Source organism: Rhinolophus ferrumequinum, chromosome 10, assembly GCF_004115265.2.
Source record: "Rhinolophus ferrumequinum isolate MPI-CBG mRhiFer1 chromosome 10, mRhiFer1_v1.p, whole genome shotgun sequence".
In the NCBI taxonomy this organism is placed as follows: domain Eukaryota; kingdom Metazoa; phylum Chordata; class Mammalia; order Chiroptera; family Rhinolophidae; genus Rhinolophus; species Rhinolophus ferrumequinum.
In genome coordinates this window covers 2,949,109-2,976,526 of record NC_046293.1, presented here as the reverse complement: position 1 = coordinate 2,976,526, position 27,418 = coordinate 2,949,109, and the positions used below count along the sequence as shown (strand labels likewise).

Here is a 27,418-nt window from a genome sequence, read left to right as displayed (position 1 = left end):
GAAGGCTGTAGCTTCTGGTGTCAAACCAGAGCTCAGGGCGCTGAGCCCGGCGGCGTTCCCGGTGCGAGCTGTGTCATGCCGCCCTGGCACTCCACGCCGACCACCACCGCCCCGCCTCGCTCTCCCAGCCTCCGTCCCGCGGCCTCCAGCCCACTCTGCTCTGCCCAGGTCTCCTGTCAGGGCCTTTTCCTTTGCTTTCACTGGCACCCGCCTACTTCTCACACTCTTTTAGGCCCAGCAAGTGCATCCAGGTTGTGCTGTCTTGTCTCTATCATCCAACTGTCCCATCTGTGCTGGGCCAGGCTCCCCCACGCGTGCACTCAGCCCCATCTCCAGTGCGGCGGCCCCGAGGCACCTCAAACATTGCAACTAACCTGGCCGGCCACTTCCTTCGCAGAGAGTACCCACAAGGCAGAACATCAATCCCCCACCCTTCCTCGTCCCCCACATCTGTTCGTCCCACCCGCAAGGGCTATGGATTTTACCTCCAAACACGTATCTTTCTGGTGCCACCGTCTGTCCCAGTCGGCTGTCTGTCACAGGCTCCCAGCTCCCTCTCCCCACAGGGCACGAAAATCGTTCTTAAAATGTAAAGGTGGTCATTTCGCTCCCCTGCTTGCAAGTTCCAGAGGTTCCCATCGCCCCGTCCCCGTGTGGCCCCAACACCCCAACCCACGGCCCAGGCCTCCGGCCTCTCCCAGCAGAACCCAGCTCAGGATCACTCCGGCTTTTTATAAAGAGCCCACCTACGCCGCACAGTCCTGTGAGTGCTGGGACCGACACACGCCCGTCCCCGTACAGCTCACACACACACTAATAAACGTCAGTACTGAGTGTTAGGCAGTGCTGCGCGTCCAGGAAGGAGGACAGCTGGCATGGCCTTGGGCGAACGTGGACGCTCCGGGCGACGCTGGCCCGGCGGAACGCTGTGCGCGGAGCACACGCTTCCAGTCGAGCCACGTCCGCCGAGCGTCGCGGCGGGGGCGGGACTTCCGGCGCGGCACGGAAGTGGCAACGGCAATTAGAGAAGTTGGTGGCGTGCGGATGCTGGCGGCGCGGCACGTCGTGTGCGCCCTGTCCGGCGGCGTGGACAGCGCCGTGGCCGCGCTGTTGCTGAGGCGGAGAGGTGAGGCGGCCGGGTCTCGAGAGTCCCGCCCCTGTCCTGCGTGGCCTTGAGCGTCGCCCCCTCTCTGGGCCCCAGCTTGCGCGCGGGCGCGGAGGGACCGGTGTCCTCGCGTGGCGCCGCGCTCTTCACCTTCTACCTGAGGGTTGGGAGCGTGCGCGGCCGCAGCCCGCACTGCCCGGTGGCCGACGCTGTGGATCGTGAATCTCCGACTTTCCTTGGCTCGTTTCTCCCGGGCTCCCGGGCCCTACGTCCTCACTTAACCTTGGGAGGCGACGCGCGCTCGTGAGGGCACTTGATTTCTGTGGGCACCGCAGCAAGCGCTCCGTAGAGGGCCTCGTCCTTCCGTGTCCCGAGACGGCCATCAGGCAACGCGTGCGGTCAGATCCCCGCGGGCGGCCGGCGTGTTGGATCGGCTGTGTTCTCCCTTCAGGAGATGACAGACTTCCCGCAAAAGCACTGGCGTTTCTACCGGACGGCGAAAGGGTGCCTAGGATCAGGAGCGGAGATTAACTGCCCGTCCGAATGCGCCGTCTGTGTGGCCCTCGCTCGTCGTGAGGCCTCGTCCACTTAGGGACATTTGTGGAGCCCCAGCTGTGAGCCGCCTGGGGTGCTGGGCACCGGGAATGCAGAGCGATGCAGGTGCCCGACCTCGGGCGCGTTAATTAAGCTCCCCCCCACCCCCCCCCGTGTAAAACGGAGGTAACACCTGCCTCACAGGGTTACTGGAAGGACTAAATGACAGTGCATTAAAGGGTTTGTCCCGGTGTCCAGCACGGCCTAGGCACTCAGAAAACATCAGTGGTTATTAGTACACACCGTGTTTCACGGAAAATAAGACCTAGCTGGACCATCAGCCCTGATGCGTCTTTTGGAGCAAAAATTAATATAAGACCTGGTATATTATGTTATGTTATATTGTACGGGTATTATATAAGACCCGGTCTTATATTAAAATAAGACCGGGCCTTATATTAATTTTTGCTCCAAAAGACGCATTAGAACTGATGGTCCGACTAGGTCTTATTTTCGAGGAAACACGGTATTGATAAGTAGCCATTATGAGAGAGACAATAAAAAATGCTAAATAGAATTATGTCACACGAAGCATTTACAGTTGTGAGAAAGGGGGAATCAAAGCCTCAGAGGTGGTGGTATCTGAGCTGAGATTCAAGGAACAGCAGCAGGATTTCACTAAGCAAAGAATTGGGCGGATGAGGTAGGAAGAAGGAACTTTTGGCAACAGTGCGGAGCAGTGCTGGCCGAAGCAGGGAGGCATGACGGTGTTGGCTGGGTCTGGCCAGCAGGGAGGAAGGAGGAGGAGGTGGAGAGGAGGACGTTGAACCCCGATTCTGGAAGGTGTTCTATTAGGAGTTTTATGTATTTTGCCGTGTATAATGCGCTCCCGTGTATAATGTTCACCCATGTGTTTGGCCCAAACTTTCAGGGAAGAAAATCTTTCGTTTTAATTTTTTAATTAAAAGTTTTGTTTACAGTTAGGTACTTGTTTTTTATATTACAAAGGAATTTTAGCATTTATTTTTTTAACATATTATGGTACAAGAAATTTTACGTAATAAATTCTAAAACACAAGAACAGATACAAGGTACAAGAAATTCTAGAGGTACCGGTAACAAATTTACGATATTTACGCACCGTACAAGGCCAAGAACTCTTCTCGTTGCAAGTTCGTCGCAAGTTCAACAACCGATTATCGTATTCAAGAGTATTATTTTCCAGACGGATATTGTTATTGATTTCTAGAATTACACTTTTAACTCATAAGCATAAATTAAAGAATTAAAAATGTTTATATAGATACGGAATTAGTACTGTCCATGTATAATACGCATCTTTATTTTTCCCTCACAAATTTGGGCAAAAATGTGCGCATTATACATGGCAAAATATGATAGGTTATGTTGGGTAGACAATGCAGAGCCCTTGCAAGTTCCTGACAAGACGTGTGACACGTTTTGGGAGATGTGGAAGACTGGCCATGGGGAGACCGGGTATATCATTTTACTCTTCAGGAAGATAAGCTCTCCTTCCTCCCCACGATCCAGGCTGTACAACTTCATACTGCAGCCTTCCTGGGGGGAAGCTGATGGATGTAGTCACGAAAAAGCATGGTCCTCTCTCCGCTTGGCGTGGAGGCCTTTCCCAGTCTTATTGGAGGTACACATCCTGTCACGTGCCCCTGGAAAGTGAAGGATAGACGAGGCACTAAGGTCCCATCTTCGATGCCTGAGCCTGGGCCTGTGTAAGTGGGTCACATCTCCGTGGAAAGTGATCAGGCAGATGAGGCTATAGATTTTTAAAGCTCTGGGTGTGGTTGTTTATCATTCGACAAGCACTGCTAGGTGCTGGGGACGCAGGGTGGTATGAGACACAGCTCCTGCCCTTTGAGGCGCTCTATGCTTCAGTGAGTTGTAGGGAGCCAGGCCTAGAACAACTGGAGCCCCGTGTGGTATGCGCTGTAAGAGCAGCAGAATCGGGCTTTGGGGAGCAGAGCAGGGAGGGCCTGATGACCTGCTGGGATGGGAGTGGTCTTGCTAGTGTGGCCTTTTGGTTTTGTCATTGCCCTGAGCCTGCCCGAAACAACCCGATTTCTTACACGGGCAGGCGCCTGCCTGTGTAGTTCACTAAGACGCACCATCTTGGGCTACAGCTGCTCTCCCATACTTGGTTGGGTAGTTGTCCCACCAGAACAGGGAAAAACTAGATCATGAAATATATAGGTAGCACAGCCCTGATAATAAAATAGCCAAAATTTTAGTTGTCGTTTTTGTCTGAGGACTTAGACTCTAAACCTTAGGTGATAATTGGAAATAACTTTTGAAATGAGTTCACGTGTCTGATAACTGGTGCTTTTTATTTGTTTTGAAAAATTGTGTTGAATTTCTGCTCCTCATTTGCACATTTACTAAGTAAGTCTCTGTATGTGTTAGGCATGGTGCTGACACGGGGGGTGGGGTCATGAAGATGAAAAGAATACCACCTTGCTCACATCCTGGAGTCATGCGAACACTTTCAGTCCAACGATGTGTTGTGATGATGGGAGCCTTTGCAGAGTGCTGCCGGAGTGCCGCTAAGTTGGCCGGGCACAGTCGGCCGGCTCGCTCTAAGGTGTGAATCAGAGCCCTGGAGGCCGTGTGGCAGAGGAGGGACTGCCAGGAACAGCAGCGCACAGGCGCGGGAGCGTGGCATGCCAGGGCACTGCTAGGATCTCAGAAACCGCAGCCCTTTTGCCCAAGGTTGACTTTATATATGTGCTTGCCTTTGTCACAGGTTACCAGGTAACAGGGGTGTTTATGAAGAACTGGGACTCCCTGGACGAACATGGGGTCTGCACTGCTGACAGAGACTGTGAGGACGCGTACCGAGTTTGCCAAATCTTAGACATCCCTTTCCACCAGGTGTCCTACGTGAAGGAGTATTGGAACGATGTGTTCAGGTGAGTGCAGTTCACAGATGCAGAAAGCTTCCTGATGTGCCGTGGACCTGGCCCAGGGAAGGGTCGCCAGAGTCAGCCAGATGGCCGTCACAGCCCAGTGCTCGTTGGCACCACTGCCAAAGACTGGGGGCGGGAGGCCTTAGGCGCCCTCGGGAGCTCTGTGTTAGAGGCCAAGCCTGGAGTCCAAAGACCGCTGGCTCTTCTGTTATTTTGCCACCTTCCAGAAGTCTCTTTGATGCCTCTTGAACCTTGAGATGTTTCTGCTGCTAACTTAGTGTAGGAGAGCTAAGGCGGAGGCCCCCCCGGGAAGGTGCCACGAGGTGAGTGCCCATACCATGCTGGCCAGTGATTGAGGGGTTCTGAGGAAAGGCTTAGGTGAGCCACTCCCCTGTGCCTTTTGAAAACAACAAAAAAACAAACACAAAAACTTTAAAAATCGAATATAATCCTAACAGTTATAAAGTGCTTACTCTGTACCGGGCACTGTGCTACATTTGGGAACAAAAAGATATAAACCATGGTTCTGTTCTGTAGGAATCTGCAGGCTAGTTGGGGGAAGGGCCTTATTTTCAAGAGAGGTTATGGTGGTGAGTGGTATGTAGAAGGTACCAGAATCTATGAAAAGACTGCAGGCTCAGAGGAGGGAGAACTATGTCATATGGAGTGGGCGGGAAGGCTTCACAAAAGAGGGGAGTTTGGACCTGCCCTTGAAAATCACAGAGGAATAGGGAAGACATTCCAAATGGGAGAGCAAGAGCAGTGGTGAAGAGGGGAGAGATGCCCGTCATTTCTTTTGTGACTATTGAAAATTTTGCGGGACCCTTGTTGCTGCACAGGAAGGATGCTGAGGGCTGCAGAGCTGAGCCCTGACGAGGCTGCGTGTCTTGGGTGGCCGGTGAAGGGTCCGAGGCGGCAGTGGTGTGCCCAGGGGTGGCTTAGGGTTAGGGACAGAAAATCCATGGGTTTGGTCCTGGTTCTGCCACTTACTGCGTGACCCTGGGCAATTTACGTGACTTTCGTAAGCCTCGTTTTCTTATCCTTAGTAGGCAATAAATGTAGCTTTTGTTGTTTTCATTGTTAAAAAGACAAATCTGGCAGCCAAGTGTAGGGTGAGTTACGGAGAAGACTGAAGGCAGAAAGTCTATAAGGAAATGCTGCTGCTGGAGATTTGGATAACGGGGGTTGTGGATGGGAGGTGAAGGCGGGCTGTGACAGGTCCCCAGAGGACACATGCCCTGGGCAGTCGGTGTGAGGCTAAAGAATCACCTGGGCCAGGTCTGGGCTGGCCCCGGAGCCCGTACTTTCACAGGCACTTCAGGTGATTCTGATGGCGGGGTCCTTTGGGTCTCACTTTGGGAAACAGTGTGATGGGCCTTGGAGCCTGAGTGCAGGGCAAGAGAAAGAGGGGAGGAGCCAGTGATGGCGTCAAGATCAAGTTCGGAGCGGTGGGGAGAGCTGGTTTGAGGGATTCCTCTGAGCACTGCAGGGTTTGAGGTGATAGCAAGAAATGCAGGGAAGTGTAAACTTCACCGTTCGTTGCTAAGTTTTGAAAGTGTGTGAGTGAATGTGATTTTTTGGCCACATTCTGCCGGGCAGGTAGAATGACTCATCCAAGTTCTGCGGGAGGTGGGGGGCAGACGTTGGCTTAGAGCCCAGGTTCCCAGCCAGTCTTCCCAGTGCTTTCCTCTTACTGTCCCTGCACCGAGCCTCAGGGTGAAGGGAGAGCCCGTTAGAGTATTAGGTCATCTCTGCCCGCCGTCACCGGGCTCTGGGCAGTGTGCCCTCTGACCTGCCCCATCCCCGCGACCTGGGGGCGCAGTTATAATTGTGCTCACTGATGTCTGCTCTGAACGCCCACTGCTCATAGTGCCCGGTAGCTCGGCAGCTCCGGAATCCTTTCGTTCCAGGCCACTTGGCCGTCTGGGGTCAGAGTCCACAGCACCGCCCCTTCTCCACCAAACAGGCCGTGCCCATTGTTTTTGCTAATGGCAGCTGACACGTGTTCCGGTATGCTCTTGAGGAAATCATTCACAACGTACGCTTTTCATACACGGCTTTAAATGGGCAACCTTTTCATTTAGTACTTGTCATGTAGAAAAGGTCTGGGGGGCTGTGGGCGTTCAGAGAGTCAAACATGGATTCATCCTTAAGTCGTTCACAGTTTAATGGACCTCTTGACAACTTTCTAACAATTAAAAAAAAAGAAAATAGTATAATAATCTCCAGTGTTGAAAACATGGAGCAGCAGGAGTTTTGTGCCGTCCTGGGAGGCGTGAGCAGCGATAGGGACCAGTGTCACTGCCTGCTGAAGCCCCAGGTGCTCGTGACCTGTGACCCTCTGCAGTCTCCATCTGTCTCCTCAATGCGACCCTTTTGAGTGGAATGTTTTTTTAACCCTTATGAATCAATGGATAGCTGTAGGTTAAATGAGAAAATGATCACGTATACCAGAAATACACCCACTTTTAAACTCCTGATACGGGCGTCGATCCCCTCTTGCAGTGAGTACTCCGAGACCATGAGATTCTTGCTCAGTGACCCTTCTCCCATGTCCAGCCAGTCCAGTAGGGCAGAAGGCCGCTCAGATAGGACGCCTAGTCCTCTGTAAGCAGCAGGCCGTTGCGAGTCCTCAGGGGTGCGTGTGGTCACATGAGAAAAGTGTTTTATGGCACATCTGCCCAGTGACCTGGGTTCCCAGGCTAAGATTGTGGGCTGGCTGCTGGAGCCTCGAATTGTAACTCGGGGTTACTTTGTTCCCACTTGGTGGGAGGCGTCAGAGGAAGCAAGCTTTTGCGAGTGTGCACACACACACACACACACCCCCACACACACCCACGCCCTGTGGGCCTTTGGGAGGCAGAGTGGCCACTGAGCCATAGCAACAGGTAATATTAGGTTGGTGCAAAAGTAATTGCGATTTAAAAAGTTAAAAACAATTGGGGCAGGCCCAGTGGCTCAGGCGGTTGGAGCTCCGTGCTCCTAACTCCAAAGGCTGCCGGTTCGATTCCCACATGGGCCAGTGGGCTCTCAACCACAAGGTTGCCAGTTCAACTCTTTGAGTCCCACAAGGGATGGTGGGCTCTGCCCCCTGCAACTAAGATTGAACACGGCACCTTGAGCTGAGCTGCTGCAGAGCTACCGGATGGCTCAGTTGGTTGGAGCTCGGGCTCTCAACCACAAGGTTGCCGGTTTGACTACTGCAAGGGATGGTGGGCTGTGCCCCCTGCAACTAGCAACGGCAACTGGACCTGGAGCTGAGCTGCGCCCTCCACAACTAAGATTGAAAGGACAACAACTTGACTTGGAAAAAAGTCCTGGAAGTACACACTGTTCCCCAATAAAGTCCTGTTTCCCTTCCCCAATAAAATCTTAAAAAAAAAAAATCTTAAAAAAAAAAGTTATAAACAATTGCAAAAACCAATTGCAAAAACAATTGCAGTTATTTTTGCACCAACCTACTAGATAATCCTTTATTTTTTATCCAGGCTTATTAACTGTATTTCCCTGCAAATGAGACCTAGCTGGACCATCAGCTCGAATATGTCTTTTGGAGCAAAAATTAATGTAAGATCTGGTCTTAATATAAGACCAGGTCTTATATAATAGTAATATAACATAACATAACATTTAAGATCAGGTATAATATAATAATATAATATAATATAACATAATATAATATAATACTGGGTCTTATATTAATTTTTGCTCCAAAAGATGCATTAGAGCTGATGGTCCGGCTAGGTCTTATTTTCGGGGAAACATGGTAGTTATCAGATGCAGGTGGAGAGTGCAACTGGGTTTAAACAAATGTTTGATGAAAAAACTGAAAACAGCTGTGAGCCAAAGTGCTCGTGCTTTGCAGAAAACTGTAGTTTAGGTTAGACAAGGAGAAACTCTAAACAAGTGATGTATCTGATTTATTTTTTGAAGAATATTTCACACTTAGAAATGAAAAGGTTCTTTTTCCTTTTATTCCAGTGATTTTTTAAATGAATATGAAAAAGGAAGGACTCCCAACCCTGACATCGTCTGCAACAAGCATATCAAATTCAATTGTTTTTTTCATTATGCTGTGGATAATCTTGGTAAGTAATTTGCATTGTTTTCATTTGTTTTAAAAAAAAATTCACAAGATTTTCAGAGATAGCCAGAAGCCAAAACCTTGTAAACAATGTCATCTTTCAGAAAGAAAGGAAGCAATGAAACGATAGTGTTTTGTTTTTCATTGAGTAAGGAAGGCTTCTGGTAGGCTCACTGGGAGGAGAGATGCCTCTACATCATGAACCGCACAAGTTCAAGGACAGGCCCAGTGGATTTCGGGAGCGCCTGCTTCACAGAGCCCTGAGGAGAGAAGTGCTGGATCACGGGCCAGAGAGTTGAGAGCTGGGACCCCTGGGCCCTGCCTGCTGTTTCTGCCTTGCTGGAGCCGCTCCGTTCCAGACGTGCTGAGATTCAGGGGCCCTGACTTGGGGCTCAAGAAAGTTGGTGTTGAGTTCATTGTTACTTATCCTTTTCACTAGTCCTACTCAGACTTCTTCTCCGGCTTCCAGAAGCGGGTTTCCGCTCTTCCCGAGAGCAGTCTGTGTCCATGCCTGATTCTGCATCCTGGGTCTCTATTCTGTTGCTCTGATTTGAATCTGTGTCTTAGTGGCCCGTTCTGAAAGCCCATCCTGTGGCCAAGGCCCCGCTGCCCCCTGGCAGCCGCCCTCAGATTTTGTCGATCCCTAAATTTCTGCTTTCTCATTCCCGTCTGCCTGCCGGCACCTCCCCATTCCTGCCCTGAGCCTTCCCGCCTCTGCCGTGCTTGTTGAGACTGTTCCTTATCACCTGCTGCTGTGCTGTTGTGTGTGCCGGGTTCTTTTTCCATCCCTTGCTTTTGGGGTCACTATAAGAGCTTCTGAAGTTCCGGTACTGGCCTTTCATTCGTTCTGTCCCATCTCAGCTCACCCTGCTGTGTCTGGCCATGTGCCTAGGCACATACTTGTGTGTCAGGGACCCAGTGGTGTCACAGGTCTGTTGGCAGCTCTGTCCTGCCAGCACTTTCATTATGGCTGAGAGGGGGACAAAGTAGGCATGCAGATCTGTACAAGTGACCTGCAGCTGAGATGACAAAGACGAAAAGTTGGTTCATGGAATGAGGTAGTGAAAAAATGCCTACAAAAACAAAGAATAAAAAAATCTTAACAAATTTGAGCCCTGGACTAACACCAAAAACGTGAACTTGAATGCAGATAAATGCAAAGCTTGCTGCCTACGCTCAGTAATTAATTCTCCCAGTACAAGATGGGAAAGACCTGGGGCCATTAGCTGCCCCGAGCTGCCTGTGAGCCTGCAGTCTGGTGTCAAACCCAGTGCAGCCTGAGCTTGCCCTGTAGTGAGAGAGTGTCTGTCGAAAGGAGAGGGGTCTGCTCTGGCCTGCCCTGGGAAGGCCACCTCTGTGGGGCTCCATTGAGTTCAGTTTCTCAGGAAAAAGAGTGACAGTCACATGGAGTGTGAATTGAGTTTGATTGTGGGTGTGTCTGGAAATATGCCACATAATGAACTGTGTGATTCCTTCGGGGCCATCACAGCAGCACTCCAGTGTCTGAGTTAGGATTACAGTGTTGGAGTGTTCCAGCATGTGACACGAGAGGGCAGACCTGCAGTGTGCAGGGGAGCCATTCCCTGCAGGGCACCAAGGGCTCTTCAGAGGGGAATGCTTGCCTGAGAGAGCCGGAGCCCCCTGTCACCTTGGCTTTTCAGGGAGCCCCGAGGAGGCCATCTGTAGGGCAGCTTTGGAAGGAATTTTTGCGCTGAATGTTTCCAAGTCCGAGCTTACTGCATGAGCCACGCAGCACAGATTAAAACTCACGGAACCTGAACTTCTGCGATCTCGGGGTTCCTCCCACAGGAATCGGGTGCCACCTGCACACCCGTGGTGGTTCTTCAAGGACATAGACTTAAGCGGCTTTTTTGTCTCTATTAGGAAATCAACCAGGATGAGCTCATGTGTTCCTCAGCATCCTGCTTTAGGTAGTCACATGCAGCAGGTAGTTCTTGCTGTGTGTTCCGTTTTATGCTGAGGTAGTTCAGTTGGTTAAGTACTGAGTCGGTTTTGCTGCACCTTCCAGAAAAAGTCTTGCAATACTGAATATCTGACATTTGCACACAGGGAGAGGTTATGGACTAATATGTGCCTTGGGAGGTTCTTTCACTTTTTTCATTATGTGCAAAGAAGAACTTGAATATGCTGGATGGTCCTTCACTGTGATAAAAATAATACATATTTATGAAAGAAAATTTAAAACTACAGAACAATAAAACCAGGAGAAAAAAATGTCATCTGTAGTTGCACTTCCCAGAATCAAAGGAATAGACTTTTGGATATTTTTCTTCATCTTTTTCTGTACATTTCAAAAGGTGGGAACATAGTATTATATATATATATATATACTTTTTCCGCCTAAGTCATAAGTATTTTCCCATGTCATTAAAATTTCTATGTAAGTAGCGCTGTTATTATCATGATGGCATTTTCATTTACTTCGTATTCTAGTGTTAAACATTTTGGTGGGTTTTAGTTTTCCCTTAGCATAAGAAACACTGAAATGAGTTTTTGGTACTTAAATCTTTGTGTGCATATCTGACTCTTTCCTTAAGTTAGAATGGATGAATGGATAGATAGTCACTTTTTGAAAGGCGGGTAAAGATTCAGTAAAACCTTGTAGCAAGTTTATCTCATTTTAAATGAGGAGTTAAGGGCCACTTAGGTACCAGAGCTTGAGGTGTGCCCCTTGGCAGTGGGCGGGTCCCTCAGGGTGAGACTCGGGTGTGTGCTTCTTTAAGCACCTGAGCTGGTGCCGGCCAAAACCATCCAACACAAGCCTAACATCTGCTCCTTGTGTTTTTACAAACCTCACAGGAGCCGATGCAGTTGCCACCGGTCACTATGCAAGAACTTCGCTGGAAGATGAAGAAGTCTTTCAGCAGAAGCACATTAAGAGGCCAGAAGGGCTTTTCAGAAACCGATTTGAAGTTAGAAATGGTAAGTAGACGTGCCTAGGTCAGAGCTTATGATTCTGCACAAAGTAAAATATTTTGAAGAATGACAGTGGGTCAGTGTTTGAGCGTACCTGCCAGACCTCTGTGTGTTCCAAGCTAGCTTGTTTCTTTTGGTTTCCTCTTTGAAAAGGCACAGTTACCAAGAGGGTCATTTCCCCCAAGGCCTGTGATTGGGCCAAAGAAGTCCCATTCGGGGGCCAGGCAAAGGCTGGTGGGAAATTGAATCCAAAATGTATAGCTCAGTTCTAGACACTGCGAGTTGGTGGCTTGCAGGTTCCCACAATCCTTGAGGAACTACGTGACAGTAATTGGAGTGCTATAGGCCCTGTTACTTCGCAGTAAGTTTCCGAGGGCTTGAGATGAAGGTATACTTAGTGTGACACGAGTCCTGGGACCTGATGTTCACAGCCCAGGCCCAGTGGCCAGGCTTAGAGCTATGTTTACAAAGATTATGTTTACAAATTAGTGTATCTGTCAAAGGGAGCAAAGTGTCACTTTCCTAGAAAAACATACATGCCAAACGGTGCGCTAGGGAGCTGCTGGCTCGTCCTGAGGAACATCTGTGTGTAGAAAAGAGGAACCACCTCACAGTGAACTGAAAGAAACATGGGCTCAGAGCCACGTTTCTGCAAGGAATCTCTGTATTGTAGGGACCTGGAAAGATGAGCGTTTCTCCTTGTGGCCAGCCCGCCTCTCAGCCCCCTGCCGCCCCCCCCACCCCCCCAGCCCAGGGCTTTCTGTGCACCTGTATCATTTCCCTCCTTTCAGCAGGGTCAGGAGGTGTCTACACCCATCCCATTTCACAGGTGAGGAAACTGAAGCGTGCAGAAGTCGTTTTACTTGGGTACCTTCGGTGGGAGAGCTGGATCTCAGCCCAGTTCTGCCCAGCTCCAAAACGCGTGTCCTTTCTGCTGTCCCAGGCCCCACCTGAGTTCTGACCTCTGTCGCCAAGCCCGCTTGGAAGGCTGCAACCCTTGTGCACTTTGTCACGGGAGTCCTGAGTGTGGCGGCAGTTGCTTGACTGCCCTGTTTTCCTTCCCTCCGTATCAGGAAGACACGGCTTTGAACTCACCCAGTAAACATGGATTTCAGGGACCTGAGTAGACGAAGGGACCTTGAGTAGACGTGCCTGCTCACCTCCTAAATAATGTTCTGCCTCACTCACAGAGCTGCCCGGACCCTCTGATGGGCCACGGGCACTCTGAGACTTCTCTGCCCTCAGTGGCACACTTTCTGTTGAGGAGGTTTGACGTGGTTATTTTAATAATACCACAGTGTCTATTTGCAGTTTGTCTTTTTTGAACACTAAAGCTTTTTATTTTATTACAGTTGCCCTGGAGACCTGGAATAGGGCCTCCTGGCCTGGGCCTGGGCCCTTGGGGAGTGGACACAGGGGGCAGCAGAGAGCCTGGTCCCGGGGTTAGTCGGCCCTGAAGCTGGGGCTCTTGGGAGATCTCCTCTCCTGTACAAGGTGGCGAGTGGCACCACTGGCCTGGACGTGTGACCATGGGGCCTGAGGGAGCGAAGGTGAAGGTGCGAGAATAAAGCTCCCGGCACAGCAGGCCCGGTGTTACTTCCTTTCCAGGGTGTAGGATAGCCAGCTTTCTTTGTAAAAATAATAGATTTTGAGTTGTTTTCAAATAACTCAGAACTAGGAGAAAATGCAAATTGTTCCCAGTATTCTGAAGTTTTGATACACACAATGTTTGACTGAATTCATTTTTGAAACAAAAAGTAGCACTTGGCAAATGAGTCTGCCTGATGATTGGTTGAGTGAACTCTGTTTTTCATTTTTCAACTGGTTTTGTTGTTTTGCACATAAAAAGCGATGGAGTAGAAACTCAGGTGATTGGGCTCAGTTTGCAGCTCTCCTCTTCGTGCTGGCACCATTTTGGGCCAGTCACTTTCATTGTCCGAGCTTCAGTTTCCTTGTCTGTAAAGTAGGGGTAATTCTACCTCCCACAACAAATGTGAGAACAAATCTGGGGTCATGGGTGGGAAACATTAACTACACAGGAAGCGTATTACACATGTGCAGCCGCTCTGCGTGCGGCTTATCGAGGCTTCTCTTAGCACAGATACGAGAAATGTTGAAAGAATCCATAATACTGGTACTAAGTTAGTTGTTTCCATTGGTTATTAAACTTCAAAGTGGGAAACTCAGCAGTTACAATCACAGAAACTCTGTCACACACCAGGCAGGCCTGCCCTGGCCCAGAGCTGGGGCCGGGCCTTCTTTCTGAATCAGTGTCATGTGCCAAGTTCAGTCACACCTCCGCACTGCTGCCTTCAATCTGGAAACGGTGCCTCATAGTAAAATAGAGACGATTAGAGAAATCGCAGTGGGGCAGCTAACAAATGTCAGCTTGGACTCTACACAAAAAGCATTTTTACCAACGAAGAAAATGCACTTAGAACTAGAGAGCTGCCTCAGGCGGACAGTCCTTCCCCAGTAGTGGGACCTGGAAGCCGAGGAGCCTTGAACACAGCCGCGTGTCAGCACGTCTCTGGTTGTTAGGAGAGAGCACAGCTGACAGCACGTCGGCGGGGTCTGCTGCAAGTTGTCTCGTCCAGTTTTCCCACATGGGCTGCATTTATTTGAAACTTTTTTTTTTTCTGCGGGATGTTTCAGCTTTGAAAATAGTATCATCTAAAGTGTGAACTGGAATAAATTTCCTTATCATCTAAAGTGTACCTTCCCTGTATTGTTTTAAATGGTAGATGAATTGGGAGTGAGACTTTTTCTGGCATAAACCACAAAGGTTCTTTTTTCAGCAGTCTGCTCTTGAGTACTGGGCTTTGTTCCTGCCCGACCAGGGTGATCGAGCTCAGTGACCAGGAAGACGTTATGAAGAGAAAGCACGGGTATTCTGTTCCTGCAACCTCTCTTGTTCTTTACTCTTGGCAGCGGTAAAGCTTCTCCAAGCAGCCGACAGCTTTAAAGACCAGACCTTCTTTCTCAGCCAGGTTCCCCAGGATGCCCTGAGGAGAACCCTCTTCCCACTGGGGGGGTTAACAAAAGAGTTTGTAAAGAAAATAGCTGCTGAGAACAGACTTCATCATGTGCTTCAGAAGAAGGAGGTAGGACTGAGAAGGGTGTGTGCGCATGTCTGGCAGGAGCAGGGGCCTGTGGTCACTACACCGGAGTAGCTGGTTATGTGCATAGCAGGAGGCACCGCTGATATTCAGAAAGCAGCTTAGAAGTGATTCTCCCCCCTGCCCCTGCCCGGCCCCTCTGGGATGGGCAGCTTTCCTGGCAGCCCTGGTAGCTCCTTGGGTACTGCTGGCCCAGCCGCCAGGAGAGAGCAGGGCAGGAAGGACCGGGCACCGTGGCTCCGGTTTCATCACTCATCCAGCACCCTCGTCGAGTGCCTTCTTTGTGGCTCTGAGGATTCATGGGGAGCACGCAGACTGATTAATCCCTGCCTTCATGGAGCTTACGGTCGAAGGGGCAGACACACAGGCACATACCACTGTAAACTCAGAAAAGGTCTGGGAGAGAGGAAGCACCGTGGACCCCGATTTAGATGGAGGGATAGAGACACCAAGAAAGGTCTCTGAGAATTTAGTGTCACATAGACAGTTGGGGGAAAACAGTCCAGGAAGTGGGCAGCGCATGTGCAAAGGCCCTGAGGCCAAAAAGAGCCTGGTGCTGTGATGGGCGGATGTAAAGCCAGTGTGTTGGGGGCTGGTGCTCGAGGGTGGGGAGCGATGGGACGATCCCAGAGAGCTCCGCTGAGCCCTGGTCGGCTCGTGCACTCCGGCCATTCAGGTGGGGCAGCTTCAGCAGTAGCTGCCACTTCCTGTCTGTCTTCCTGGGAATGGGCGTGGCTGTGCCTTCTGTCAGCAAGTCATTGTCTCCTCCCCCCGTTCCCCCCACACACACTCTGTTCTTCTCTACCTGTTTCCAAGTGACTGGGAGGAGCGGAGGCAGCCACCCTCCTAGCACCCACATTCCAGAAACAGAAAGCAAAGGATAAGTGATAAGGCCACCTGGTGCGCACGGCAGTGGACAGCTTGTCCCCACTGTCTTCTGGCGCTAGGACATGCCACGTGAGGAAGGAGACGCTCTGTGGGTGCTTCAGCTTCTGGCCTGGCTGTTCCGCTTCCTGTTCCTGCTGCTGTCCCTTTCTGTCCCCTGAGACTCATGCACAGTGAAGGGCTGACGCAGCTTTAGTTTTCTTTCCTGGGGCAGCTGGTCCGTCGGTCGGCAACGCGGGGCCAGACCCTGCTGGGTATGGAAGTGGTGTGGCTTTCCTTACTGAGCTGGCGAGGGCCCAGCTTCAGGACCATCAATAGACCCCGAGAAGCTGGCATTCTGGAAGCCCCCCGGGCTGTTTGTGGGTTGTGACTGGTGTCTGGGTGCTGGAGGAGGAAAGCCAGCCCTGGGCCCAGAAGTGTGGTGAGGCCCCAGGCAGGAGGTGTGGCCCGTGGATGCCTGCGCGGAGGAGATGCAGGCCCGTCTGAGGGCCGACGCCCGCCTGCCCCCATCTCACGGTCGGCTTCCTTCATTTCAGAGCATGGGCATCTGCTTCGTTGGTAAAAGAAATTTTGAAAATTTCATCCTTCAGGTGAGTGTTCTTAGATGCGAAAGGATGGAGCCATGTTTCTACCCCGGACCTGGTCTCGTAGTAATGAAGCGTTTGTTTTCCAGTATTTACAGCCTCGGCCCGGTAAATTTATTTCTATAGAAGACAATAAAGTTCTGGGGACACATCAAGGTGAGCCGCAACCTCTGGCTGCTTTTCATTGTGAACTCCTTGAGTCGCGGATCCTGCCGTGGGGAGGAGGTGTGGGCCGTGGGGAGCCTGCCTGGGGAGGAGGTGTGGGCCGTGGGGAGCCTGCCGTGGGGAGGAGGTGTGGGCCGTGGGGAGCCTGCCGTGGGGAGGAGGTGTGGGCCGTGGGGAGCCTGCCGTGGGGAGGAGGTGTGGGCCGTGGGGAGCCTGCCGTGGGGAGGAGGTGTGGGCCGTGGGGAGCCTGCCGTGGGGAGGAGGTGTGGGCCGTGGGGAGCCTGCCGTGGGGAGGAGGTGTGGGCCGTGGGGAGCCTGCCGTGGGGAGGAGGTGTGGGCCGTGGGGAGCCTGCCGTGGGGAGGAGGTGTGGGCCGTGGGGAGCCTGCCGTGGGGAGGAGGTGTGGGCCGTGGGGAGCCTGCCGTGGGGAGGAGGTGTGGGCCGTGGGGAGCCTGCCGTGGGGAGGAGGTGTGGGCCGTGGGGAGCCTGCCGTGGGGAGGAGGTGTGGGCCGTGGGGAGCCTGCCGTGGGGAGGAGGTGTGGGCCGTGGGGAGCCTGCCGTGGGGAGGAGGTGTGGGCCGTGGGGAGCCTGCCGTGGGGAGGAGGTGTGGGCCGTGGGGAGCCTGCCGTGGGGAGGAGGTGTGGGCCGTGGGGAGCCTGCCGTGGGGAGGAGGTGTGGGCCGTGGGGAGCCTGCCGTGGGGAGGAGGTGTGGGCCGTGGGGAGCCTGCCGTGGGGAGGAGGTGTGGGCCGTGGGGAGCCTGCCTGGGGAGGAGGTGTGGGCCGTGGGGAGCCTGCCGTGGGGAGGAGGTGTGGGCCGTGGGGCGCCTGCCGTGGGGAGGAGGTGTGGGCCGTGGGGAGCCTGCCGTGGGGAGGAGGTGTGGGCCGTGGGGAGCCTGCCGTGGGGAGGAGGTGTGGGCCGTGGGGAGCCTGCCGTGGGGAGGAGGTGTGGGCCGTGGGGAGCCTGCCGTGGGGAGGAGGTGTGGGCCGTGGGGAGCCTGCCGTGGGGAGGAGGTGTGGGACGTGGGGAGCCTGCCGTGGGGAGGAGGTGTGGGCCGTGGAGCCACCGTAGCAGCTTTGACGGGGATGTTTGTGTTTCCCGATGCGGTCTCCTTCTAAGTGTGGTAGCTAATAAAAAAGAATGCCATCTGATTCAAAGACTTCGCTCTTTGAGTTATGCAATAAGCCCCTGTAAATAGAATTAGAGAATTAGTTTTTCACCATATAAAGGAAGTAGACTACAGAAAAATTCCACCCTGATGAAAGCAGTTACGTTGACTTCAAAGCATGAGCTTCATGCTTTAGGACAGTGTGAAGAGATGGCCTCGGAAGGTATCCTGCATGTATGTGGCAGGGGTGCTGCTCACTCATGGGCAGGCATGGGGGGCGGGGAGCACCGTGGGCCTGCACTGAATGGCGTGGGGAACACTGGGGCAAGCAAGTCCGGCAGCAGGTCCCTGCCCAGGTTGGGAGGGCGCAAGTTGGGTTGGTGAGTTGGGGGGCTGTGCCCTTGGCAGCCTGATGACCACATGAGTGCTGACCTGGCGTGGGTGCGACCTGCGGGAAGGACGAGGGTGGCCGCTCGGACATGGACACGCTCACAAATGGGTCATTCTTTGGAGATCCCCCACCGCGCTTCGGGCAGACGGCTTCCCCTTCTGTAGGGGGAGCGGGGCTTACAGGTCACAGGCTCTTGAGCGTTTCTGAGATGGCAGGAGGTGACAGCCCTGCTGGGGACACAATTGCAGTGTGCTCCCAACCCGTCTCCAGCAGGGGGCTCAGAGGACTCGTGGCCACAGAGGCCTGCAGTTCAGTTGTCGGCTTTCATGAAGTTGGGCGCCGTGACTCCCTCAGCTGTCTCTGCCGCACGGGTGTCATTCTGGGGCAGGGATGGAGGGCTGGCCTGGCCATTTGGCCTTCTGATGTTTGTTGTGGGGATGGGGTGCACAGAGGTAGTCAGGAGGGATTAGGCACAGAAATCGGGGCAGCAGCTAGTGCATGGGTGGGGGCCACACCTGTGAAATCCACAGCTACATCGGGCTCAGTAAGAGGGTGCTCGTGCCTTCAACTGAGCACTCGGCCCACATTCTAAGGAGTCGTCCTCCTCGTGGGTCAGGCGGTCACAGGGTGTGAGGGACAGCCCAACCCAGGCAGGCCTGCGGAAAGGATGAGCTCAGGTGTTCCGCCAGGGCTGACGCTGGTGGCTGGAGAACCTCAGCCTCTCCGGACTGCCCCTTGGTGGTCCACAGAGCCCGCCTGCTGCCCGCCCGCCCTCCTCCCCATCACAAGGGATGTGGTGTTTGAGGCTCGTCCCCACCTCACTGAGAAACTGTTCCCATAGGTTGGTTCCTGTACACTTTGGGCCAGAGAGCCAAGATCGGTGGCTTACGCGAGCCCTGGTATGTGGTGGAGAAGGACGGCACCAAGGGCGACGTGTTTGTGGTGAGTCGGGCTGGCCTTTCAGATGGTGACGGAGGTCTGGCTGCCAGAGGCCACCGTGTGGGTGCCACCAGGCAGGGCTGGCGCAGGCCTGCAGAGCAGCAGTGGCTGCCGAGCCTCTGGCCTCTGACTCTCTGGGAGTTGGCCTGAGGTGCCAGGAGGATTTTGCTTAAGGTACTTATTAGGCCCTTACTATATGCTGGTTACTCCGTGAATCACCACATCAGTCCCTAGAGGTAGATACTGTTCCAAGGGCAAGACTCAAAGGTCAGGAGGTCCTGTGCAGAGGAGGTAGCTCAGGACCTGGCACTGGGCCTGCACACACGACGTTCCAGCAAGTGATTGTTGAACAATGTAAGTGGCAGAGCCAGGACCAAACCAGGCTGTCTGCCACAGCGGGGCCCTGCGCCACTGTGCCCCTGGATTCTGTCCTTGAGCTCTAGAGCAGGGCTTCCCAGAGGGGCGAGCTTGACTCCCCTGTGCCCCTCGGGACATTCGGCAATGTCTGGGACATTTTGGGTTGTCACAACACGGGAGGGTGGAGGGAATAGGCACTACTGGTGTCTAGTGGGTGGAGGCCAGCGAGCCCTCGCCTGTAATAGAATGATCCAGCCCAAATCTCAGTGGTGTTGAGGTTGAGAAACCCTTCTCTGAGCGAGCTGGGTGCCATCTTGTGCTCTGTCACAAAGCTGGGGGACATTCTCTTAGACACAGGCAAAGAGGCCAGCAGCCCCCGCCTGCCAGTTCTGGGGCATCTCCTTTCAAGAAGAGCTGTGGGCGTAAAAGCCTGGACAGTGATTCCAGCCAAGTGTAAATTAAAGTGATTTCAGTGTAAAATGCAGTGGTCTCTTTTGCTTTCAGAAAAAACAGAAGCGTCATCTACTGACACTTGTCCCTGTATGGTCTCCCTGCCGCCTTCTTAGAGCCCGAAGCCCCAGGACGTAGCACCTTTGGTCTGCCTCAGGGGCAGGCTAGCTAGACTGGAAGGCCAGGAGCGCTTGGGGGTCGGGGACAGGGTCCTCAGAAGCAGACCACCTCAGCTGGCCCCGGTGAGCCAGCACTGCCCCTTCTTTCTCCAGCACTTGGGGTTTGGTGGGATTCCTACAGTGGCCTTTTCGAGAGGAGCCACGGGCATGGCTGGCCCATGTCCCTGGCGCTGCCCCAGGCGGGTTGTGGTGGCACAGTGAAACTTGAACTTGAAGGAGGTCTGCTGAGCACCGTCCTGAGGTCAGATTGCATGCAGTCTGCTGCTTGCCAAGTGTGACCATGACAAGTGACTTTCCATCCTGGGCCTTAGGTCCCTCTTCTGCAAAATGGGGTCAAAAGGCTCCTGAGAGAATCATGAATTTCCATGTCAGACGCTTCAATTTTCATGTGTGTTTGCTGTCAGGATTGTTAGTGAGGGACAGTGAGGTGGCCATGGGGCAGAGGGCCCCGCGGCCAAGAGCTCCGGGGCGTCACGACCTTCGCGTTCTGCTCCTCAGGCCCCGCGGACGGACCACCCGGCCTTGTACAGGGACCTGCTGCGGACGAACCGCGTGCACTGGATCGCGGAGGAGCCGCCCGCAGCCCTGGTCCGCGACAAGATGATGGAGTGCCAGTTCCGGTTCCGCCACCAGATGGCGCTAGGTGACTGAGCGGGTGCGATCGCTGGGAGAGGCCAGGTTTCCGTTGGCCTTTAGCATTAGACCCCGGGCAGCAGAGCCCCTGTTGTGAAGATTATATACCATATTCAAACGCCCCTTTCCCTCTGCCCACGTGGGGGACAGGCCTGGGAGGCGCGGGGGCCCAGCTCAGCTTCCTTTGTCCGGGATGCGGGGAGGGTCCTAGTAGAGTGTGTGCTTCCTGTGGGCCCAGGCGGGCTGCACGCTCAGACCCCCGACCCCCGACCCCGCCTCCGCCTGCCTGGCGCTCCTTCCTTCCTGGGGCCTGAGACCTGGGGCAGACCACATACGGCCAGACCAGGTCGTGTCCCTCCAAGGGCCCCTCTCTTCACCCAGTGCCCTGTGTCTTGACCCTCAACCAAGATGGCACCGTGTGGGTGACGGCTGTGAAGGCTGTGCGGGCCCTCACCCCGGGACAGGTGAGTGGGTGCCCGGCCCAGCTGAGCTCCGGAGGGGGGAGGGGACGCCTGGCTGGAAGGCCACGTGTGGCCCAGGCCCGCCCTGGAGTGAAGATGGGCTTTAGCACTTGTTTGGCGGCCCCCAGCAGGGCCCACACTGGTGAGTGGCCTGTGGCTGGTGGGTTTCAGGCTTCTTCCCACCAGAGCACCTGAGTCACAGGGAGGGGCTGTGGGTGCTGAGGTCATACCACCAGTGAACGTGGGGGCCGCTGGTCTTGCCCTGTCTCCAGGCGGGCGGGCCCCAGGGGCTGCGGCAGATAAAGGAGAGGCAGAGAGCATTGTCCCCCATCCTGCCCCAGACCAGCAGGCCTGTCCCCTGGCTGCTGTGCACACATCCCGGATGCCCAGGGTGCCAAGTCCTGCTGCAGCTGACACAGCCTCTTTCCTTTGCAGTTTGCCGTGTTCTACAAAGGGGGTGAGTGCCTGGGCAGTGGGAAGATCCTGCGTCTGGGGCCATCCGCCTACACTCTCCAGAAGGGCAAGAGCAAATCCACAGTGGCCACCGAGGGCTCCGGCGACAGTCCAGGCTCGGGTCCCGTGCTCTAAGTGCTGGCAGCAGAAGTGACGGAGCAGAGCCCAGGGTGGCCAGCCAGGGTCTACCCGGGTTGATGCCGCTGAACCGGGGAGCCTGGCCCGGGAGAGCCCAGGAAGGCCCGTCCTGTCTTCTCCAGTTGGAGCTCTGGCTAGGAGGACTTGCTCGCTGGCGGGTCTGTCCCAGGCGCCCCATTATAGAGTTCCTTTCCTACCCAGGGAAGGTTTCCACCGGGAGCACACGGAGGGGACCTCTGCAGGGGCTGCAGGGACAGCGTTGAATAAAACTTCTGTCCAGGACATGGATTCTGATGGCGGCCTCCGTGAGTGGAGGACCAAGTGGGCTGTCGCGAGGGCTCCACAGCACGCCCCCGGCATGTGGGAAGGCAGATGGACAGCACAGAGAAGCGATGGAAACCCCGCCCTCCTGTCCCTGTGATCCTGGCCTCACCTGAGGCTGAGGACACTTGACGGGCCTTGAGCTGAGTCCCAGCAGCTCAGGGTCTGGGAAGGATGAGATCTTGAGGCCACCCTACCCTTGCAGGGTGCCCAGCACCCTGGCTGGTCTGTCATGTTGAAAACTGCAGGGGTCTTCGTCCCAGTGAGGGGTTCCCGTGAGGTAGAAAGTTGGCTGGGGTGCACTTGTGCGTGTCTTCGGCTACCAGAAGGGAAGGCCTCTGGCTGGTACGCAGCAGACGCGTATGCTTACAGGTCTGGAGGCGGGTCAGCATGGTCGGGTGAGGGCCCTGGTGGGTCCCAGGGCCATCTCCTCTGTCCTCACACAGGAGAAGGGCCCTGGTCCCATGCTGGGGCTCCGCCCTCCTGCCCTAAGCACCTCCTGAAGGCCCCTGTCCCAGCACTGTCACATCAGGTGTTAGGGTTTTTACCTGAATTTCAGGGACACACTCAGACCATAGCAGTGCATGTGTGTGCGTGCATGTAGTGTGTGTGGCCGGCTGCGAGCTGCTTGGCAGATGAGAATAAAGAACTTCAGAGCTGGATGTGCTGAGTGGAGACACGCTTTGGCCTGGTGCATTTTGGTCACCACTGAGTCCTGGGGTGACTGTCACCTTCCTGTCTGTTGAAAGGGGCTGGGCACTGGCCTGGGACTCAGAGGCCGGAAGTTTAGAGATGCACAGCTCTGGTTCCTCCACTTTCCCTCGTGGCCGCTGTGCCGCTGAGAGGGGTTGTCTGCTGGGTGGGGCAGGACACACAGCCTCCAACTTCCCTGTGCCGGGGTGGGGGGTGGACAGGGGCAGCACCCTGTGGGCCCCAGGTGCTCTGTCCCCAGGGCTCAGCTACCTGTCCTGGGCTCCCTTTCACTGGCCTCAGACCCAGAACTTTCTCAATGCTTTAAGGCAGGCTCCTGTGGGAACTAGAAGTGTGGTTCCCTGTCTCCTGTGGATGGAAGGTTCTAGACCAGAGGTAGCACAGTCCTCAGTGTTGTGGCCCCTGCCCTGTGGGCCTCAGAAACACTAGTGTTGAGTGACCACGCTGCTGGCGGTAGGACCAGCCCTGGGTCAGGGTGCAGTGACCCCCAGGCAGGTTGACAGCCCCAATGGGGTGACAGGCACCCCAGAGCACCAGTGAGGAGTGGGCTTCCTTCCGGACGGGAGGGGAGGGCTTTGAGCAGATGATCCCGTTGGTCTCTGAGGTACAGATGGGAGAGGACAGAAAGGGACCAGGTGGGCTGTGGAAGGTGGGGCGAAGTGGCAGGCAGGGACCAGGGTTGGATTTGAGAAGTTAGCGGTAGTGGGTCAGGGAGCGAGGAACGGCCCACTTGGCCCTCCGTCCAGACCACCGGTGCCTGGCAGCGTTTCTGCAGCGTGGCCTGCAACGCCGGGCCTCGCCCCGAGGGAGACGGGGCTACAGGTGCCGTTGGTTTCTGTCCATTGTGGAGCGGTCGCCCTGCTGCACAGCCAGGCCTGCCACCCGGTGAGGACCACACACCTCACTTGGGACTTGCATGGGGGCTGCAGCCTGCCGGGAAAACCAGCCTTAAGCCTGGCACCATGCCCCTCCAGCCTGGGGCAAAGGACGTGAGGTGCAGTGGCCCCATGACCCCACAGCCAGCTTAGTGTGACCCTTAGCATCAGGGTGACAGGCCTTGGTATGGGGGAACTTCAAGACCGAGCCACTGAGGGGCTGAGAGGGGTGCCAGCCACCCCTACCTCTAGGGGCTGGACGGAAGCCGCCCACCTCAGCGGTGCCCACTCTACATTGAGGGCCTGGGAACTCAGCCTGGACCCTGTCATATGAAGTGGGCAAACCCCACACGAGGACACATCTCAGTAGGGCTAAGAAGACCCCGGCCCCCCACTGTCACCTCCAAGAGTCCCCCACGGGCCTGGGCTTGTGACAGAAACAGAGCAGTTAGAAAGTGGCAGCTGATCTAAGCAGGCGCAGTGCTCAGAGAGCTGCGTCTTCTGATTAGGGAAGAAGTGCCGTCGAAAAAGCTGAAGCCCCCCACCCCCTCGGGTCAGCCCCCAGGCCCCTGCCTTCTGTACTTCTGCCCTGAGGCCTCACCCAGTGGGGGCTCCCCAGGGAAGGGAGTGGGCCAGAGCAGCTGCCATGTGACTTCTGAGGCTGGTCCCCTGTTCCTCGTGAAGAAACAGGCCCTGAGAGGCAGAGGGCTTGGCCCGGTGGCCAGAGGGGGACAGGACCCGGTGAGCAGCTGCCCCCAGTGCCACCTTAGCCTGCTCACTGCAGCCGGGCTGGACCAGGGAGGCCCTGCTCTGCCCTGGCCAGGGGGCCGACCACGGCTTTCCATGGTGTGCTGAGCCGTGGGGATTGGGCAGGCCAACAGGGGCCCCGTGGTCCCTGGGGATCCTCGCCCAGCGTGGAGGCCGGGGCTGAAACGCCGCCTTTGTTCCACCTGCTCAAAGGGCAGCACGGAGCCTCCCTGCGCTCAGGTTTCCCTAATTCACTGCCTTGGGAACGGAGGGCTGTGATGTGGCCCGTCTGGGGAGTCTCCACAGTGCCCGCCCTGCTCGGCGCATGGCGGACTCTCCAAGTGGCAGGAACATCAGTGGGAAGGAGGGAGGGCGGCTGAGGGGGGCTGCCCTTCCAGCCTCCCGACGGCTCGGCCCGTCCTGCCAGCCTGATACCAGCCCCCCAGCCTGCCAGGTCAGCCAGTGGAGGGGGCACAGCTCACGTAGGCCTCACCGGGGCTGGTGCCCATGGCGGCCTCCTGGCCAGCAGTGCTGCCATTCCTCTGGTGGGCACAGCCTGCCTGCAGGGTGCCCTCAAGGCCACTGGCAACTCTGCAAGGCCCCTGGGCAAGGTTCAGAGAGATTGAGCAGCTGCTGTCGGCCAGGGGGCGCCATTGGGTCAAGATGGCGGTGGGGACCCTGGCCTCTCCCCCAGCCCTGCCCAGGCACCTGGGGCCCACCGACTCCGGGGTTGTACCCCCAGGTGACCTTCAGAAGACCCTATACAGGCCAGAGGGGCTGGGCTGAGAAGTAGGACATGTGCACCACCCCCACCCTCTCCACAGGGGTACCCCAGGTGCCAGGCCCGTCACTGATGAGAGAAGGGAAAGGAAATGAGAAAACTTTCTGGGCTCAGACCCTATATAAACGAAAGTGTTGTCCCCCGTACCCCCCATCCCCTATCCTCCCAACCCCGCTCGTTTCCAGAGTATTCTCAGTGAGACAGAGAACTGTGCTCGCTTCACACTTGGGCCCTGAGTCAGTTTCAAACCCCTCAGCCTGCCTGCCCCACATCCATGCCCTGGGAAGCCTCCCCAAACCTCTGCTCTCCTCCACCTTCGGGCGCCTTTTTTTTTTTATTGGGGAAAGGGAACAGGACTTTTATTGGGGAACAGTGCTGTCACGTGGGGTAGCAGGCAGGGTCCCATCTGGAGTCTCTAGTCCTGCTCCCCGCATAAGAACGCAGGATATGGTGAGGCCAAAAGAACTCCCACGGAGCCATAGATAGGGGAGTCACACCACTATAGTCTCGCTGGGGGTTGGGTTGGAGATACAGGAAGCAGGAGCCACACGATCCGCAATCCGCTGTCCACTTCTCTCTGCCACACCAACCTCACTTGCTAACTGCAATCTGCTGTGCTAACTGCAATCCACCTCTCTGCAATCCGCAATCCACACTCTGCCATGCCACACCACGCCACGCCAGCACACCACACGCCACACCACCTTGCTAGCTCAGCCACGGCAGTTATATCAGTGGCTAATGGCTAACCAGTAACAGCTGATGGCCAACTACTCACAGCTGATGGCCACCTACTACCTGAGCCAGCACCTTTCCATGTGAGGCCGAGAGCCTGGAAACTGCTCTCCGGGGCTCTGTTTCCACAAGTGTGTACTTCCAGGACTTTTTCCAAGTCAAATTGTTGTTCTTTCTTAGTTGTGGAGAGCGCAGCTCAGCTCCAGGTCCAGTTGCCAGTTGTTAGTTGTTAGTTGCAGGGGGCGGAGCCCACCATCCCTTGCAGGACTCCAGTCTAACAGGCAACCTTGTGTTTGAGAGCCCACTGGCCCATGTGGGAATCGAACCAGCAGCGTTCGGCATTAGAAGCATGCAGCTCCAACCGCCTGAGCCACCGGGCCACGCTCCTCCCCTCCCCACCCCCCTTGGCCGTCTTGATAAACCTTGTCTGCAGGGAGGGAGGCCTGGAGCGAGGCCACAGCTGTGATTGGTGCGGCAGCGGGCACTCCTGTAGCTGGAACAGGTGGTTTGGACGTTTCTGTGGCGTGAACGATGTTCAGATGTTCACGTCTGTGTTCACACGTGATTATGGAGGGGCTTGTTTTTGTCTTGTTCCCTCTCGGTCCCAGAGTGGCCTTGTCTGAGACTGGTGTTCTGTGCGACACATCCGTGGGAGGACACGCAGGCCCGGACGATGCACCAGGCCTGCTCCCCTCCATCAGGGGTTACTTTCTCTTCCTCCAAAGCTTCTGTGCTTGCCCATTAAGCTTGGCTTTGGGTTGAGACAGGTCATTGGATCATGTTCACTACGGAGCACTTTGACAAGTGATGAGAAGAAAAACTTGAAGAATGACCTTTGGGGGTTGGGGGTGTTCGGGGGTGGCTTTCTTCTTTCTTTCCTCCCAGATTTGACCCAAGAGCGACTCCAGTCTCTGGAGCTGTGCAGCCAGCACTGGGGCAAAGCCTCCAAGAGAGGCCTGGGAAAGGGGGAGGGCCCTGTGGGCTGAAGAGTGGGGGCAAATCTGTTATTGTTTTCCCTCTCTTTTGGCCTCACTACTGTTCCCCGAGGGTGGCCCCAGTTGGGGAAGTGTGAGACAGTGCAGGTGGCTACAACTCTGGGAGAAACCCATCCTTCTAGACAGAGGAACCAAGAAAGGGGCCCCAAGAGTTAGAGCATGTGAGGCAAATCCCAGAGAGGAGCGAGCTGGACCCCCTCGTTTTTCATGGATATGGACACGGGTGCTGGCTCACCCCTGAGATGAGGGTGAAGGGAGCAGACTCAAGACAGCATGGCTTTGAGGACAGAACTAGGACCAAGACTACCAGCCCCGTCCCAGACTGAGTGGCAGATATGCAGGGCAGACCCTCCCCAGGCAGTACAGCCACGGCCCTGACCACTAACCTGACGCTGGGACTCACTGATCATAGAAGGCGACGTAGAACTCGTGCTCCTAACCCGAGCAGCAGGCTGCTTGCCTGCTGAAATATAAAAAATAACGTCTGCCAGAGGAGTTTAACAGGCCCCCGTCTCAGGACATTCAAAATGTCAAGCAAAGATTCACTTTGAAATTAATCAGTGTACAAAGAGCCAGGAAACTGCCAAGAGAAAAGACAACAGACCTCAGCTCCAGGACAACCCAGATGTGCTAAAGCAGCTGTTGTAACTATGCTCCCGAAGTAGAGGTAAACACTCTAGAAATGCATGGAAAACTGGAAGTCCTCAGCAGAGAAATGATGATTATAAAAGGAACCAAATGGAAATTTTAGAACTTAAAAGGGCAATATTTGAAATAAAATTCACTGGATGGACT

General features: G+C 54.9%; 1 protein-coding gene across 8 annotated transcripts; it reads left to right on the top strand.

The window, feature by feature from the left end:
• The first annotated feature begins 949 nt into the window (after positions 1–949).
• Positions 950–22,435, top strand: TRMU (tRNA mitochondrial 2-thiouridylase). Of its 8 annotated transcripts, none has more exons than XM_033117309.1 (12): positions 1,005–1,126; positions 4,416–4,581; positions 8,560–8,666; positions 11,483–11,605; positions 14,531–14,703; positions 16,140–16,193; positions 16,277–16,343; positions 18,690–18,790; positions 19,711–19,836; positions 20,272–20,416; positions 20,788–20,870; positions 21,303–22,435. In XM_033117309.1, exons 1-12 carry the CDS (start codon positions 1,045–1,047, stop codon positions 21,453–21,455), a joined length of 1,380 nt encoding a protein of 459 aa, XP_032973200.1. In that variant the 5' UTR covers positions 1,005–1,044; the 3' UTR covers positions 21,456–22,435. The 8 variants fall into 8 exon arrangements, with proteins under 8 accessions (XP_032973203.1, XP_032973200.1, XP_032973204.1 ...); XM_033117311.1 differs by lacking the exon at positions 1,005–1,126 and adding an exon at positions 1,152–1,719; XM_033117310.1 differs by lacking the exon at positions 1,005–1,126 and adding an exon at positions 1,152–1,765.
• The last annotated feature ends 4,983 nt before the right edge of the window (positions 22,436–27,418 follow it).